At 45.9% G+C, this 18,530-nt stretch overlaps 1 gene segment (V, D, J or C); it reads left to right on the forward strand.

The window, feature by feature from the left end:
* Positions 1-859: 859 nt before the first annotated feature.
* LOC140479428 (Ig kappa chain V region Mem5-like) lies at positions 860-18,016 on the forward strand. The segment is given in 4 exon segments: positions 860-926; positions 1,113-1,408; positions 1,919-1,952; positions 17,141-18,016. Coding segments are annotated over 4 exon segments (708 nt in total).
* Positions 18,017-18,530: the final 514 nt, after the last annotated feature.

The raw sequence follows: 18,530 nt of genomic DNA on the forward strand, positions 1-18,530 counted from the left end.
CATCATTTCTTCGAGGGTCGGTGTGGGTTTGTCGGGCCAAATGGCCTGTTTCCACACTGTAGGCATTCTATGATCTATGGCTGATCCTCTCTCTCAAAGCCATATTCCTGCCTTCTCCCCATTCTCTTCAAACTGTTAAAATGCAAAACAATTATCTCTCTCTTTTACTTGAATAGATTCAGTTCCTTTCCTCCACAGCCTTCAGTGGTAAAGAATTCCACAGGTTGACCTCCTGTGGAAATGTTTCCTCATCTCAGTCCAAAATGGTCTACCATGTATCCCCCTGAGATTGTGAGCCCTGGTTCCAGACTCCCTAACCAGGGGAAACCTCCTCCCTGCCCAGCCCTGTTACAATTTTCTTTGTTCCAAATTTTATATGTTCCTCTCATCCTTCTGAACACGAGTGAGTCCAGGCCCAGGTGAGTTGGAGAGTTGGAGAGTGAGAGGAGAGTTGAGAAGAAATGTTTTCACCCAGAGGGTGGTGGGAGTCTGGAACTCACTGCCTGAAAGGCTGGTTGAGTCACAAACTCTCATGACATTGGAGCAGTGTTTAGATATTCCCTTGTGTTGCTGTAGGCTCCAGGGTAATGGGCCAAGAGCTGGAGGATGGGATTAGTATAATCAGATCACTGTTGACCAGCACAGACACTATGGGCCAAATGGCCTCATTCAGTGCTGTTCACATCAATGACTCTCTCCGACAGAGAGAGAGAGAGAGAAAAGGAAGTGTGAGGGGCTGACGTGGCTCTCTTTGCCTGATGCTATTTACATACTGAGGGACACCCAGTCAGACTCTAACAGGCTGCAGCTTTATAAAGCAGAGCCCAGTGAAGGGAGAGTTTATCAGGAACCAGGCACAGGGACAGGAGCACACACCATGATTTCACACATCCAGCTGATCTGGCCCCTGGCATTCTGTATTGCAGGTATAAATCTCTCTCCTTCCACCTTGAATCTTTAGCTGCTCTCCATTTCACTCCAATTTCACTGACTTGTGATTGAAGGGAAAATGCTGAAACCAGAGGAATGCTCAGTGACTCCAACAATCTCTCATTTGACAGGCTCTTTCTGTGACAGTTCTGACTTCACTGTGTTTGTCTCTGACCCCTCAGGTATCAGTGGGGACATCACCATGACCCAGTCTCCCCCAGTGCTGTCAGTGGGTTTGGGCCAGACTGCAACCATCACCTGTACGGCCAGTCAAAGCATTAGCAGCTACCTTGCTTGGTACCAGCAGCGAGAAGGTCAGAAACCCTCTCTCCTGATCTATTATGCAACAGAGCGATTCACAGGAGTCTCCGATCGATTCACCGGCAAGGGCTCAGGGACCAGTTTCACCCTGACAATCAGCAACGTTCAGAATGAGGATGTCGCTGACTATTATTGTCAGCAGGGTAGCAACTACCCTCGACACAGTGACACAGAGCTGTACAAAAACCTCAATACATAAAGCACTACCTCCTGTACTGACACATCCCAAAGTTATATAAAATGTACAATAATGGACACACAGTCCCACTGCCTGAACTGACATAACCCATAGTTAGATCGAAATGAAATTGAACAAATTACCTCATGCTGAGATTGTCACTGTCCACGACACACTCCAGTCCCTGTGGTGTCTCAACGCTAACTGAAGGCCTCAAGTTTCCCTCTTACACTCCATGGCCACATGTGAAGTGCAGCTGCAAGATTTAACATCGAAAAATAAATTTCACAAACCTCCAGAGCCCTGCTAGAATCAACCGAGAGAGACAGAGAGAGAAAGACACATGAATGAAGGAGAGACAGAGAGGGGCAGGGAGAGGGTGAGAGTGAGTGAGAGACAGCCAGAGACAGAGAGAGGTTGACAGTGATAAGAGGGAAGCAGAGAGCAGAGGTTTTTGTACAGCCTCTGCACAGGGAGCTTTCACTGTGGCTTACGTTCGGTAAAGGAACCAAGCTCAGACTGAGTAAGTAAACCTCAATCCTCTGTTATTAACCCTGTCAATACTGAAATACACTTTCTAAAATACAGTTGCTGAATTGTTGAAGGTGTTAGTGGGGAGCTGAAGTGAATGAAATGGTTGATTCAGAAGCACTGTGTCTAAAAGGGTGTACAGCTGTATTTCTATAGTTCCTTTGCCCCCCTTTAAGCAGCAAGATATAAGTCAGTCAGTTTTACTCACCGTGTGGAGGAGCTCTGTCCATTTGCAGCCTGTGATCCCATTCCTGCAGCATGGAGTGAAATCAGTGAGTAACCTCCTGTCAGTCTCAGTGTGACGGACACGGGCAGAGTTTGATGTGAGCTCTGGCTCCCTGTCCCAGTCTCTGATCTCACTGACCTCAGCAGCAGCAGCAGCAGCAGCAGCAGCAGCAGCAGCAGCAGCAGCACAGTGAGACACCGAGCTCCCACCTCCCCCAGCTTTAACTCTGCTCAACCACACAATCACAGGACTGTTCCAGTGCACAAGGAGACCATTCCATCCATCCTGTCTGGACTAGCTCTCCGAATGTGCAATTCAGTGAGTGTCATTCTCCTGCCTTCTCTCTGTCACCCTGCACATTGTTCCTTTTCAAATAACATTCTCATTCCCTTCGGAATGTTTCAATTGAAGCTGCCTCCACCAAACTCTCAGGCAGTGCATTCCACCCCTTAACCACTCACTCGCTGAAAATGCTTTTCCTCATTTCACTTTTGTTACTTATCCAATTACTTTAAATCTTAATCCTTTCACAAGTGGAATCATTTTCTCCCTATTTACACTGTCCAGGCCCCTCCTGATTTTGAATTTCTGGAACAATTCTCCTCGCCACCTTCTCCAAAGACTTAGAGGGGACAAAGTTAAAAATCACACAACACAGGTTATAGTCCAACAGGGGCTTTATTTGGAAGCAGTGGCTTTCGGAGCGCCCCTCCTTCATCAGGTGGTTGTCAGCCGTGCTCCAAAAGCTAGTGCTTCCACATTAACCTGTTGGACTATAACCTGGTGTGGTGTGATCTGTAACTTTCTCCAAAGAAGACAGATTGGAAAATTTGGGACTATCTTCATAACTGATGGTCCTCATCCCTGGAATGATCTTTGTGCATATGTTTGCCAGCGCTACAAAACATTCATCTCCTTCCTGCATTATTCACATTATTTATGTCCCTCATGATATTATAAACCTCTATAAGGTCACTCCTCAGCCTCTGGCACTTCAAGGTAAAAGGTCTCAGCTTTTCCAGCCTCTCATGGTCACGGACTCATACAGCATGGAAACAGGTCTTTCGGTCTAACTTGTCCATGCTAACTAGATATCCAAAACTGACATCATCCCATTTGCCAGCATTTAGCCCACATCCCTCTAAACCCTTCCGATCCATGTACCCATCCAAACCTCTTTTAAATGCTATAATTGTATCTGTCTCCAGCACTTTGTCCAGCAGCTCAGTCCATACACGCATCACCCCCTGTGTGACAAGTTACCCCTCAGGTCCCTTTTGGATCTTTTGCCTCTCGCCTTAAACCTGTGCCCTCTAGTTTTGGACTCTCCTTCCCAAGGAAAAGACCTGGGATATACATCCAGTTCATGCCCGTCATGATTTTATAAACATCTATAAGGCCACCCCTCAGTCTCTGATCCTGCAGGAAAAATAACCCGTCTATTGAGCCTCTTCCGACAGCTCAAACCCTCCAGTTCCAGGCAACATCCATGTAAATCTTTTCTGCAGCATTTTAAGTTTAACACCATCCTTCCTATCACATGATGATCAGAATTGTTCACATTATTCCCAAAGTAGGCTCACTAATTTTCTGTACAGCTGCAAATGGTGTCCCAACTCTGATACTTAGTGCAGTGACCAATAAAAGCAAGTGTACCCAACACCTTCTTCATTGCCCTGTCTCCTTGTGACTCCACTGTCAAGGAATAATGCACCTGCCCCTGCACCTGCCCCTGTCCCTGCCCCTGCCCCTGTCAGGCAACATCCAAGGAGCAGGAAAATCGAAGTTTCGGGCAAAAGCCCTTCATCAGGATTCCTCTAGTCGAGCCCCCAGATTCAGTGCAGCCCTCTAGACCTGCAATCTTCTTCCCGACCTCTCCACCCCACTCCCTCTCCAGTCTATCACCCTCACCCTCACCTCCTTCCACCAATATATTCCCAGTGCCCCTTCCCTAAACTCCGCCCCCCCACCTTTTATCTCAGCCCGCTTGGCACACCAGCCTCATTCCTGAAGAATGGCTTATGCCCGAAGTCGATTCTCCTGCTCCTCGGATGCTGCCTGGCCTGCTGCGCTTTTCCAGCATGACACTTTTCAACAGAGAATGTTGGGAAAGGGTTGCTTTTCAGACTGGAGATGAGTTATCAGCTGTGTGCCACAAGGATTGGTGCTGGGTCCATGGCTTTTCATCATTGAAATAAATGATTTGGATGTGAATATAGGAATTATGGCGAGTTTGTAAATTTCACCAAAATTGGTGGGACAGTGGATAGTGAAGAAGCTTATCTGAGAGTGCAGTGGGACCTTGATCATTTGGGGAAATGGGCAGAGGTGTGGCAAATTGACAAAAGTGAGGACTGCAGATGCTGGAAACCAGCGTTCCAGAGAGACCACTCCCTCCGTGACTCCCTCGTCAGATCCACACCCCCTACCAACCCAACCTCCACTCCCGGACCTTCCCCTGCAACTGCAAGAAGTGCAAAACTTGCGCCCACACCTCCCCCCTCACTTCCCTCCAAGGCCCCAATGGATCCTTCCATATCTGTCGCAAATTCACCTGCACCTCCACATACATCATTTACTGTATCCGCTGCACCTGATGTCTCCTGTACACTGGGGAGACAGGCCGCCTACTTGCAGAACATTTCAGGGAACACCTCTGGGACACCCGCACCAACCAACCCAACCGCTCTGTGGCTGAACACTTTAACTCCCCCTCCCACTCCGTCAAGGACATGTAGGTCTTTGGCCTCCTCCATCGCCAGACCCTGGCAACACGATGCCTGGAGGAAGAGCGTCTCATCTTCCGCCTAGGAACCCTCCAACCACAAGGGATGAATGTAGATTTCTCCAGCTTCCTCATTTCCCCTCCCCCCACCTTATCTCAGTCCCAACCCCCGGATTAAGCACCGCCCTCTTGACCTGCATTCTTCTTCCTGACCTCTCCGCCCCCACCCCCTCTCCGGCCTATCACCCTCACCCTCACTGACCTTACTAACCAGTCTGTCATGTGGAACCTTGTCAAATGTTTTGCTGAGGTCCATTTAGACAGTGTGTACTGTTCTGCCTACATCAATCATCTCTTCAAACAACCTCAATCACGTTAGTGAGACATGATTACCATGCACAAAACTGCATTGATTGTCCAAATGCATGTAAATCCTGTCCCTCAGAATTCACTCCAATAACTTAACCAGCAATGACATCAGGCTCACTGGTTTATAGTTCCTGGCTTTTCCTTACAGCCTTTCTTGAATAATGGCTAACATTAGCCAACCTATCTGGTTCTCCAGCACCTCACTCATGGCTGTTGATCAGAAACATACCTCAGCAAGGGGTCCAGCAATCTTTTTCCTAGCTTTCCACAATGTCCTGGGATACACCTGATCAGGTCCTGGAGATTTATCTATTGTCTTGCACTTTAAGAAATCCTCTTCCATAATGTGGACTTGCATAAAGACATTGCTATTTACTTCCCAAGTTCCCAAACTCCCATGTATTTCTCCATGATAAATACTGACCCGGAATATTCATTTAGGATCTGAACCATTTCCTGTGGATCCACCCAGAGGTACATTGTTCATCTTCATGGGGTCCTAATCTCTCTCTAGTTACTCTTCTGCCCTTTTCTTATTTACCATATTTCTACCACGTTTGCCCTCGAGTGAGTTTAGGAATTGTTTGCCCTCCCTCAAATATACCTTGACTATCCGTGGTCCACATCTTCTTCAGGACTTTCCTGACAACCTTTGACCCTACTTTATTCAGGTCCAATACATCCATATGCCATGAAAGCTGGCATTTTCCCCAGTCAGTATGTTTGACCCTGAAAATGCCTTTGTTCTTTTCCACTGTTGCCCTAAACCTTGTGATACAATGATCACTCTTCCCTAACGGTCCTCTCACTGACACTTGATCCACTTGGGCCTCCTCATTCCCAAGATCCAGATCTAGCAGAGCCTCCTTTCTCATTGGACTGGAAACATGCGGCTAGAGAAAATTCACCGGAACACACTCTCACAACTCTGGCCCCTCTCTGCCCATTACACTGCTACTACCCCAGTCTATATTCAGAAATTAAAGACACCCCTTCCACCCTAATTACAATGACTCTATTATATTTGCAGGTCTCTGTAAATTCTTTGCAAATGTATTCTTCCACATCCTTCCAACTGAGTGGTGACTTTTTGACTGCACTGAGGATTCTGTGGACCTTGGTGTTCCTCTCTGATATTCCGTCCTGGCTCCCACAGTCCTGCCAAGTTAGTTTAAACCCTCTCCAACAGCACTAGTAAATCTCCCCAAAGGAACTCAGTCCCAGCTCTGTTCAGGAGCAACACTGTCTGGTCTGTCCAGGTCCCATCTCCCCGAGACCCAGTTCCAATGTCCCAAGAATCCAAAGCCTCCCCTCCTGGACCCTTTTTCCAGCTCCATATTCACCAGTGATATCCTCCTGTTCCTCTTCTCACTTTCATGGGGCATTGCGAATAATGTGACGATTCCTATTTTTGTGCTCCTGAAGTTAATTCCCTCCTGAGCTCCCGAAATTCTGACTGCAAGACTACATCCCTTTTCTCCCTCTGTCACTGGGAGTGATGTGGACCACGACTGCTGACTGTTCCCCCTCTCCCCTCAGGGTGCTCTGCAGCTGCTCAGTGACATCCTTGTCCCTGGCACCCGGGAGACAACACACCATCCTGGATTCCATCTGCAGCTGCAGAAAAACCTATCGATGCACTCACTCTCAAATCTCCTCTCACTATCGCTTTTCCAGTCTTCCTTGTGCCCCCCTGTAGAGGTGAATCCCCCCTTGGCTCCATGGAGTTGGTTCTGGCTGCAATTCCCAGATGAACCACCATTCTTATCAGGATTCTGACCTGAACCTTGGTTGGAGAGTGGCATTCACTAAGGGGATACCTGTACTAGCTGCCTGGTCCTTTTGGACTGTCTGCTGCTCCCCCATTCCCTCTGTCCCTGCATACTCTGAAGCTGCGGAGTGACCATAGAGTCATAGAGTCTTAGTGATGTACAGCACGGAAACAGACTCTTCGATCCAACCTGTCCATGCCGATCAGATATCCCAACCCAATCTAGACCCACCTGCCAGCACACGGCCCATATCCCTCCAAGCTCTTCCTATTCGTATACCCATCCAAATGCTTCTAAAATGTTGCAATTGTATCAGCCTCCACCACTTCCTCTGGCGGCTCATTCCATACACGTACCACCCTCTGCGTGAGAAGGTGGCCCTGTAGTACTCTTTTAGATCTTTCCCCTCTCACCCTAAACCTATGCCCTCTAGTTCTGGACTCCCCAACCCCAGGGAAAAGACTTTGCCTATTTACCCTATCCATGCTCCTCATAATTTTGTAAACCTCTATAAGGTCACACCACAGCCTCCGATGCTCCGGGGTAAACAGCCCCAGCCTGTTCAGCCTCTCCCTGATCTCAAATCCTCTAACCTTGGCAATATCCTTGTAAGTATATTCTGATCCCTTTCAAGTTTCACATCTTTCCAATAGGAAGGAGACCAGCACTGCATGCAATATTCCAACAGTGGCCTAACCAATGTCCTGCATAGCTGCAACATGACCTCCCAACCCCTGTACTGAATACTCTGACCAGTAAGCAAAAGCATACCAAACGCCTTCTTCACTGTCCTATCTACCTGCGACTCCACTTCCAAGGAGCTATGAACCTGCACTCCAAGGACTCTTTGTTCGGCAACACTCCCGAGGACTTTACCATTAAGTGTATAAGTCCTGCTAACATTTGCTTTCCCAAAATGCAGCACCTCATACTTATCTGAATTAAACTCCATCTGTCACTTCTCAGCCCATTGGCCCATCTGGTCAAGATGCTGCTGTAATCTGAGGTAACCCTCTTTGCTGTCCACTACAATTTTGGTGTCTTCTGCAAACTTACTAACTGTACCTCTTATGCTCGCATCCAAATCATTTATGTAAATGACAAAAAGTAGAGGACCCAGCACCGATCCTTGTGGCACTCCACTGGTCACAGGCCTCCAGACTGAAAAACAACTCGCCACCACTACCTTTGAGTCAGAAGGTCTTCTACCTTTGAGCCAGTTCTGTATCCAAATGGCTAGTTCCCTCTGTACTCCGTGAGACCTAACCTTGCTAATCAGTCTCCCATGGGGAACCTTATCGAACGCCTAACTGGAGTCCATACAGATCACATCTACCGCTCTGCCCTCATCAATCCTCTTTGTTACTTCCTCAAAAAAATCAATCAAGTTTTTGAGACATGATTTCCCACACACAAAGCCATGCTTACTATCCCTAATCAGTTCTTGCCTTTCCAAATACATGTACATCCTCTCCCTCAGGATTCCCTCTGACAACTTGCCCACCACCGACGTCAGGCTCACTGGTCTATAGGCTTGTCCTTACCGCCCTTCTCAAACAGTGGCACCTCGTTAGCCAACCTCCAGTCTTCCAACACCTCACCTATGACTATCGATGATACAAGTATCTGAGCAAGAGGCCCAGCAATCACTTCTCTACTTCCCACAGAGTTCTAGGGTACACCTGATCAGGTCCTGGGGATTTATCCACTTTTATGCGTTCCAAGACATCCAGCACTTCCTCCTCTGTAATATGGACATTCTGCAAGATGTCACCATTTATTTCCATACAGTCTATATCTTTCATATCCTTTTCCACAGTAAATACTGATGCAAAATACTTATTTAATATCTTCCTCATTTTCTGTGGCTCCACACAAAGGCCGCCTTTCTGATCTTTGAAGGGACCTATTATCTCCCTAGTTACCCTTTTGTCCTTAATGTATTTGTAAAAACCCTTTGGATTCTCCTCAATTCTATTTGCCAAAGCTAATTAGAACAAGTCAACATGGATTTAGTAAGGGGAGGTCATGCCTGACAAACCTGTTGGTATTCTTTGAAGAGGTGACAAGTAGGTTAGACCAGGGAAATCCAGTGGATGTGGTCTATCTAGACTTCCAAAAGGCCTTTGATAAGGTGCCACACGGGAGGCTGCTGAGCAAGGTGAGGGCCCATGGTGTTCGAGGTGAGCTACTGGGATGGATTGAGTATTGGCTGTCTGACAGAAGGCAGAGAGTTGGGATAAAAGGTTCTTTTTCAGAATGGCAGCCGGTAATGAGTGGTGTCCCGCAGGGTTCAGTGTTGGGGCCACAGCTGTTTGCATTATATATTAATGATCTGGATGAAGGGACTGGGGGCATTCTAGCGAAGTTTTCAGATCATACGAAGTTAGGTGGACAGGCAGGTAGTACTGAGGAACTGGGGAGGCTACAGAAGGATCTAGACAGTTTGGGAAAGTGGTCCAGGAAATGGCTGATGGAATTCAACGTGAACAAATGCGAGGTCTTGCACTTTGGGAAAAAGAATAAAAGCATAGACTACTTTCTAAACGGTGAGAAAATTCGTAAAGTCAAAGTACAAAGGGATCTAGGAGTGCTAGTCGAGGATTCTCTAAAGGTCAACATGCAGATTGAGTCCGTGATTAAGAAAGCGAATGCAATGTTGTCACTTATCTCAAGAGGGTTGGAATATAAAAGCATCGTTGTGCTACTGAGACTTTATAAAGCTCTAGTTAAGCCCCATTTGGTGTACTGTGTCCAGTTTTGGTCCCCACACCTCAGGAACGACATACTGGCACTGGAACGTGTCCAGCGGAGATTCACACGGATGATCCCTGGAATGGTTGGTCCAACATATGAGGAAAGGCTGAGGATCCTGGATTGTATTCATTGGAGTTTAGAAGATTAAGGGGAGACTTAATAGAGACGTACAAGATAATACATGGCTTGGAAAGGGTGGACACTAGGAAATTGTTTCCGTTAGGTTAGGAGACTAGGATCCGTGGACACAGCCTTAAAATTAGAGGGGGTCAATTCAGAACAGAAATGCGGAGACATTTCTTCAGCCAGAGAGTGGTGGGCCTGTGGAATTCATTGCCGCAGAGTGCAGTGGAGGCCGGGACACTAAATGTCTTCAAGGCAGAGATTGATAGATTCTTGTTGTCTCGAGGAATTAAGGGCTACGGGGAGAATGCGGGTAAGTGGAGTTGAAATGCCCATCAGCCATGATTGAATGGCGGAGTGGACTCGACGGGCCGAATGGCCTTACTTCCACTCCTATGTCTTATGGTCTTATGGTCTTATCTCATGTCCCGTTTTTGCACTCCTGATTTCTCTCTTAAGTATCCTCCTAATTCCTTTATACTCTTCTAAGGATTCACTCAATCTATCCTGTCTATACCTTACATAAGCTTCCTCCTTTTTCTGAACCAAACCCTCAATTTCTTCAGTCATCCAGCATTCCCTATACCTCCCAGCCTTTCCTTTCACCCTGACAGGAATATACTTTCTCTGGATTCTCGTTATCTCATTTCTGAAGGCTTCCCATTTTCCAGCTGTACCTTTATCTGCAAACATCTGTCCCCCAATCAGCTTTCAAAAGTTCTTGCCTAATACCACAAAAAATTTGCCTTTCTCCAATTTCGAACTTAAACTTTTAGATCTGGTCGATCCTTTTCCATCACTATTTTAAATTTAATAGAATTATGGTCGCTGGCCCCAAAGTGCTCCCCCACTGACACCTCAGTCACCTGCCCTGCCTTATTTCCCAAGAGTAAGTCAAGTTTTGCACCTTCTCTAGTAGTTACATCCACATACTGAATCATAAAATTGTCTTGTACACACTTAACAAATTCATCTCCATCTAAACCCTTAACATTATGACAGTCCCAGTCTATGTTTGGAAAGCTAAAATCCCCGACCATAACCACCCTATTTTTCTGACAGACAGCTGAGTTCTCCTTACAAGTTTGTTTCTCAATTATAGGAGGTCTATAATACAATCCAATAAGGTTATCATCCCTTTCTTATTTCTCAGTTCCACCCAAATAACTTCTCTGGATATATTTCCGGGAATATCCTCCCTCAGCACAGCTGTAATGTTATCCCTAAGACAAAAACGCCACTCCCCCTCCACTCTTGCCTCCCTTTATTTCCTTCCTGTAGCATTTGTATCCTGGAACATTCAGCTGCCAGTCCTGCCCATCCCTGAGCCATGTTTCTGTAATTGCTATGATATCCCAATCTCGTGTTCCTAACCATGCCCTGAGTTCATCTGCCTTCCCTGTTAGGCCCCTTGCATTGAAATAAATGCAGTTTAATTTATTAGCCCTACCTTGTCCCTGCCTGCCCTGACTGTTTGACTCGCTTCTGTTCTCAACTGTACCAGTCCCAGATTGATCTCTTTCCTCACTATCTCCCTCGGTCCCACGCTCCCCTCCCCACCCCCCTCACCACCTTGCTAGTTTAAATCCTCCCGAGCAGCTCAAGCAAATCTCCCTGCCAGTATATTAATCCCCTTCCAATTTCGGTGCAATCCATCCTTCTTGTATAGGCCACTTCTACCCCAAAAGAGATTCCAATCATACAAAAATGTGAATCCTTCCCCCATACACCAGCTCCGCAGCCATGCATTCACCTGCTCTATCCTCCTATTCCTGCCCTCACTAGCTCGTAGTACCGGGAGTAATCCAGATATTATTACTTTCAAGGACCTGCTTTTTAAATTTCTGCCTAACTCTCTGTAATCCCCCTTCAGAATCTCAACTTTTTCCCTTCCTATGTCATTGGTTCCAATGTGGACGAAGACCTCTTGCTGGCCTTCCTCCCCCGTGAGAGCATTCTGCACCCTCTTTGAGACATCCTTGATCATGGCACCAGGGAAACAACACACCATTCTGCTTTTTCGCTGCTGGCCACAGAAACGTCTGTCTGTACCTCGAACTAGAGAATCCACGAACACAATTGATCTCTTGGAACCCAACGTACTCCTCATTGCATTAGAGCCAGTCTCAATACCAGAAACTTGGCTGTTCGTGCTATGTTCCCCTAAGAATCCATCACCCCCTACATTTTCCAAAACAGCATATCTGTTTTAAATGGGTATATCCACAAAGGACTCCTGCACTAGCTGCCTACCTCTCTTATCTTTCCTGGAGTTAACCCGTCCATGTGACTGTATCTGAGACGTTCCCCCCCTCCCTTCCTGTAACTGCCATCCATCACATACTGTTGTTGTTGCAAATTCTTCATTGCTTCCAATTGTCTCTCCAACCGATCCATTTGATCTGATAAGATTCGCAGCCAGCAGCATTTATGGCAGATATAATCCGCAGTAACCCTTAAACTCTTTAAACTCCCACATCTGACAAGAAGTACATATCACTCTATTAAAGGCCTTATTTTTCTCCTTCACAATCTACAGACCCAGAAAATAACAATGTCTTATTCCTCTACAAACCCTGCCCCAGGTTAAATTAATAGTTATGGCTTATATTTTAAGTTTAATCAAGAGACATATCTCCAGAAACATATAATCAAGAAAGAAGCGACTCTACTCACTACTGCAGATTCTCTGTAGGCTACACTTAAAACAACAATTAACTTATCTGATTCTGTGCTGTGAACTTCTCCCAACAGTTCCCCCAAGATCAGTTGTGAATTTCACAGTTTGATAATTTTCCCAGATGCACTCCGATGTCCAGCGATACATGAATTCAAAGAGCAAAGGCAGTAACTGTACAGGCTTCTCTCTCTCTCTCTCTCTCTCTCTCCTGCAATGACCTCACCATGTGCTTACTTTGTCTGTTCTTCTGCCTTTTAAAACTGCTGTTGTTTTGACTTTTTTTTCCAAAGCTCCAAAATAATGCAACAGCATAGAAAACAGTAATTGCTGATCCTGCAATTCGAGGAAATCACCCCCAGCAGCTAAAATACCTCAAAAAAGGAGCAGCTGTTACAGCCAGAAAGTTTTCCCGTCCTCCATCTTGGATTACCCAGAATCTTTCTTAACATCTAGAAACGTGCTCTCCACGGAGCTCTCAGCCTCACGGACGCTCCGCACTGACACCAGCTGCTGCTCAAGCTCTGAAACCCAGAGCTCCAACTGCTGTCACTGACCACACTTCCTACACTCATGGTATTCCAGGAGCTGGGAAGTATCCTGAAATTCCCACATAGATGCACATTCTCTCCACTCTTTGGTTATCTCTTGGCAACATTCTGATGACAAACAGCTACAGCAGGGCTCACAGTGTTCCAGAGTTTTGGGGAGCAGAAAGCAGAAATAGGAGCAGAAATCAGCCATTCAGCCCATTGAATCTGCTCTGCCATTTGATCTTGGCAGATATGCTTCTCACCCCCATTCTCCTGCCGACTCCACGGGAATGTTTGATCCCCTTAACACTCACAAACCTATCTATCTCTGTCTTAAATATACTCTTCCCTCTGTAGCAATGAGTTCTACAGATTCACCACCCTCTGGCTGAAGAAATTCCTCCTCATCTCAGCTCAAAAGAGTCGGCCCTTCATTCTGAGGCTGTGCCTTCGTTACCTAGACTCTCCTTTTTTCGGAAACATCTTCTCTGCATACACTCTTTCCAGGCTGATCAATATTCTGTAAATTTCAATAAGATCCCTCCTCATCCTTCGAAACTCCATCGAGTACAGACCGAGAGTCCTCAACCATGCCTCATATGACAAGCCCTTCATCCCCAGGATCATTCTTGTAAATCCCTCCAATGAAAGCACATCGTTTCTTAGAATATGGGTCCCAAATCTGTTCATGATATTCCAAAAGTGGTCTGACCAGAGCATTACACAGCCTCAGCACTACATTCCTGCTCCTGTATTCTAGCCCGATTGAAATGAATGTTATCATTTCAGTTGCCTTCCCAAGCGCAAACTAGACTTGCCTGTTCACCTTCAGAGAAACCTGAACGAGGTTTGTGCTTTAGATTTCCAAAGCATTTCCTCATTTAGAAAACAGCCTTTGCATCTCTTCTTCCTCCCAAAGTGCATAACCTCACACTGTAACACATTGTATTCTATCTTCCACTTCTTTGCCCACTCTCTGAGCCTATCCATGACCTTTTACAGCCTTCCCACTTCCTCAACACTGCCTGTCCCTCCACCTATTTCATGTCATCTGCAAACTTAGCAGCAATGTCTTCACTTCCTTCATTCCGATTGTTAACGCATGACATGAATAGTTATGGTTCCAACATTAACACCTGCAGAACTCTATTAGTCACCAGCTGCCATTTTTCCTCACCCTCTGCTTTATATCAACCTACCAGTCCTCAGTCCATGCCAGTACCTTGCCCCTAACTCTATGGGCTCGTACCTTATGTCAAAGGCCTTCTGGAAATTAAAATAGATTACATCTTCAAACTCTCCTTTGTCTGACTGGCTGGGAGCTGTTGCTGCTGTTCAGGACATTAGTTAGGCCACTTTTGGAAAACTGTGTGTAATTCTGGTTGCCCTGCTGTAGTAAAAATGTTGTGAACCTTAAAATGCTCCAGAAAAGATTTACAAGAATGTTGCCAAGGTTGGAGGTTTTCAGCTACTGGGAGAGGTTGAATAGGATCTAGTTTCCCTGGATTGTTGGAGGCTGAGCGGTGACCATTTTATGGTTTATAGAAGCATGAGGGGCATTGAAAGGATGAGTAGAGAAGGTATTATTTTCAGAGTTGGGGAGTCCAGTTCGAGAGGCATAGGTTGAAGGCGACAGGGGAAAGATTTGAAAGGGCCTGAAGGGGCAACTTTTTCACGTGGTGGGTGGTGTGTGTATAGCATGAGCTGCCAGAGGAAGAGGTGGAGGATGGTATGATTATAACATTTAAGAGGATGGGTACATGAATAGGGAGGGTTTAGAGGGATATGTGCAAAATGCTGGAAAATGGGACTAGCTTAATCGGAGGTTTGTTAAAGAGATATCGAGCTCCATCCTACTTTCCAGCTCTTGCTCCATAAGCCTGCGGTTTCACTGTTTCAAATGAATATCCAAGTGTTTTTTTCAATATGATGAGGGTTTCTGCCTCTCCAACCCTTTCAGACAGTGGGTCCCAGATCCCACCAGCCTCTGGCTGGAAACAATTACTCCACAATTCCCCTCGAACTCTGTGTCCAATTCATTTTAATCTCTCCCCATGGTTATTGCCCTCTCTGCTGATGGAAATCAGTCCTTCCTACCCACTCTATCCAGGTTCCTCATCATTTTACACACCTCGATCAAATCTCCCATCAGCCTCCTGTGTTCCAAAGAATACAATCCCAGCCAAACCAATCATTCCTCAAAGCTAAAACTCCCCATTTTTGACAAATTCCTCCTCTGTCCCCATCTCTAGTGGGATCACATCCTTCCTGTAATGTGGTGACAAGAACTGTACACTGTTCTCTCACTGTGCTCTAACTGGGGTTTTATACAGTTCCAGAATAAACAAACTCCTTGCTTTTGCTCTCAACCAAAAATGAGATAAGGGAGGTGATGGTCTAATGATATAATTACTGAACTCTTAATCCAGAGATCTAGATAATGTTCTGGGTACCAGGGTTAGAATCCTGCCACAGCTGTAGTGGAATGTGAATTCAATAAAAAAATCTGGAATTAAGAGTCTAATGATGACCATCGTTGATTGTCGGGAAAAAGCCATCTGATTCACTAACGACCTTTAGGGAAGGAAACTGCCATCCTTACCATGTGACTCCAGACCCACAGTAATGTGGTTGACTCTAAACTGCCCTCTGGGTGATTAGGGATGGGCAATAAATGCTACCGATCCAACAAAGCTCTCATTCCATCAAGGGAAAAAGAAAAACAGTTTATCCCATGTGTCTTCTTAACCACCTTACTGACCCGCATTCATTAATCACCATGGCCACATCTTCCACCTCACACACGTGTGACTTCCAGGTTCAAATTGACAAGAGACGTTCCTTCGATATCTGAGAAACAGATAGAAACATCAACATAGGAGGCCATTCAGCCCCTCAAGCCTGCTCCACCATTCAATTTGATCATGGCCAATCATCGAACATAGTCCCCTGTTCCTGCTTTCTCCCCACATTCTTTGATCCCATTAATCCAAAGAAATATATCTAATTCCTTCTTGAACTCATACTGCATCTCATGCTGGAAAAATGGATGAGAATTATTGGGTTGTTGTTTTTTGACCAATGTGGGCACAATGGACTGATGGGCCTTTTGGGTCTCCTGACTCTATGACTCTATTATATTATGAATAACTGGTTCCAAGGACTGGCCCCTGTGATACCCCAACTGGTAACTAGCTGCCATTCAGAAAAAGACTTGTTCTTCCTGCCCTGTCTGCCAACCAGTTCCCATTCCATGTCAGTGCATGACCCCAATCCTCTTGTTCGGTAGGATTTCCCTGATTCACTTGGACATATTTCATCCTTACAGCTCTTTGCCTTCCTCAGGTCCTGTTCAATTTTAATCCTGCATTTTCCATCCTCCTCTCAGCTTTCTGCAGGTTTGAACTCCAGATAACCAACATCACCTTCCATGTTTGGTCTTCCCTAGCCTTTTGACATCTCAGGCTAAGAGTTTAGATTTGGGAGTCCCACCCTTACTCTTTGTGGGAACAGATTCTGAATGATCTCTGTCTTGTCACTTGAGGGCTCCCACTGCCTTGACATTGATTTCCCATCATGTCACTGGTTCCAGTCCACTTTTACTAAATTACCGAAACATTTAGTGAAATGAAAACTTTTACACTTGCTCCATGGTTCTCCATTTCCATCCCTAATTTCAATATCACTGAGTTCTGATCACTGTCACTGAAATGCTCGCCATCTTTTAGTTCTTCCAGCTGCATTCATTCCCCAAACGATGGTCCAAAACTGTCCCTTCTCTTTCACCATCACCTTCTCAGGGGCAATTAGGGATGAGCAATAAATTCTGCTCCTGCCAGTGACACTCATATCCCAAGAATCAATTTAAAAAATGTAAATTCTTTTGTCTGGTTTATTAGGTATTGGAGACAAATATTCAAACATTTTACCAGTGAATATTTTGAGAATTGAAATCCCTTTGAATGGCAGGGATTAAAATTGTTTCTCTTGTCTTTCAGGCCGTGAAAACTCTCAGCCCAAGCTGACCCTGCTGCCTCCCTCCCCGGAGCAGGTCAATGCCAAGGGCACTGCCACCCTGGTGTGCCTTGCCAATCACTTCTATCCCGATGAGCTGGAGGTGCAGTGGAAGAAGGACGGTGCAGTCATTTCGGACGGGGTTCAGACCAGCAACTACCTGCGAGCTTCAGACAGCACCTACAGTGTCAGCAGCCTGCTGACCCTCTCTGGGTCTGACTGGGAGTCCAATGCTCGCTTCTCCTGTGCCCTCACCCACGTGACCCTCCCCTCTCCCCTCAGCAAGAGCATCAGGAGATCAGAATGTGTGTAGAGTGTTTGAGACAGTCCACAGAGGAGACACAACTTTAAACAGAACAGGGCTGAACTGACAGGACAAAGATCATTGTCAGCACTGAATTTCAACTCTCTTCCTTCTCAGGACTGGCTCAGAGACACTTTTGAGGTTCCGGAGTAAAGGTAGTTCATTGGGACAGTGTCGATCGAGCTTTATGCTGTGTCAAACCTCATGCTCTTCCTGTTCTGGGACTGTTTGATTGGGACAGGGTTGATTTGTGATGCCAAGTAAAATCTCTTGAAGTTGCTGAAGGCTGTCAGCTGTATGAAACAATGTGAACCTTCGAAATTTCTGCTTCAATAAATCAGATCTCCTTCCTGCTCAGCAGCCAGTTCCAATTTAAGGTTTTTGTCACTATTTGAAGGGCAGGATTCTCATGTTATTGAGAAAATCTCTACAAGTGTTTTCCTCAAAAGCCATTGTAGCTGTGAATTTGTGCAGCTTCCTCTGTCTGGGCTGTTAATTGCAGTCTGTTTTCTGTCAATGTCAGTCTCGAAAAGGGAATAAAGATGATGAAGATTCAGTCTCTGTCTCTGTGTGCTTTGGAAATGGACCACTCCATTCAGGTGATTCGCTGCATGTCAGCATTACATTGTCACAATTGGCTACCTGGCCTGTCAATCCGTGGTAGATGATACTGACAACCAATCAGCAATCAGTTTCAAATAATCCAGTTGGTCTGGAATCTGTGGAGGTTACAAGAATAGAAACTGAAAGCTGTTGGGATTCAATAATTACAATCTGAGGCATTCCGTGTTCTCTCTCTGTTCCAAACTCAAGTGGTGGGATCACACTGTGCACTCTCTGCTGCATGCTGTGTTTTAACTGAAATGACCTGAGGCCAATCACTGACACTGCAGACTGTATCTCTCTGAGTGAGTGTACTACATAATGCTGCCTGTAGGTGTCACTCTGAGTGTGGGTGTGTTATTCAAAGAGACACCTTCAGGCAGCTAGGGTTGTGAGCATGTTACTCAGTGCTGCCTGACTCTGTGTGTGTGTGTGTGTTAACTCAGTGTTGCCTGTAGGTGTGTCTC

This window comes from Chiloscyllium punctatum, chromosome 7, assembly GCF_047496795.1.
Source record: "Chiloscyllium punctatum isolate Juve2018m chromosome 7, sChiPun1.3, whole genome shotgun sequence".
Taxonomy (NCBI): Eukaryota; Metazoa; Chordata; class Chondrichthyes; order Orectolobiformes; family Hemiscylliidae; genus Chiloscyllium; species Chiloscyllium punctatum.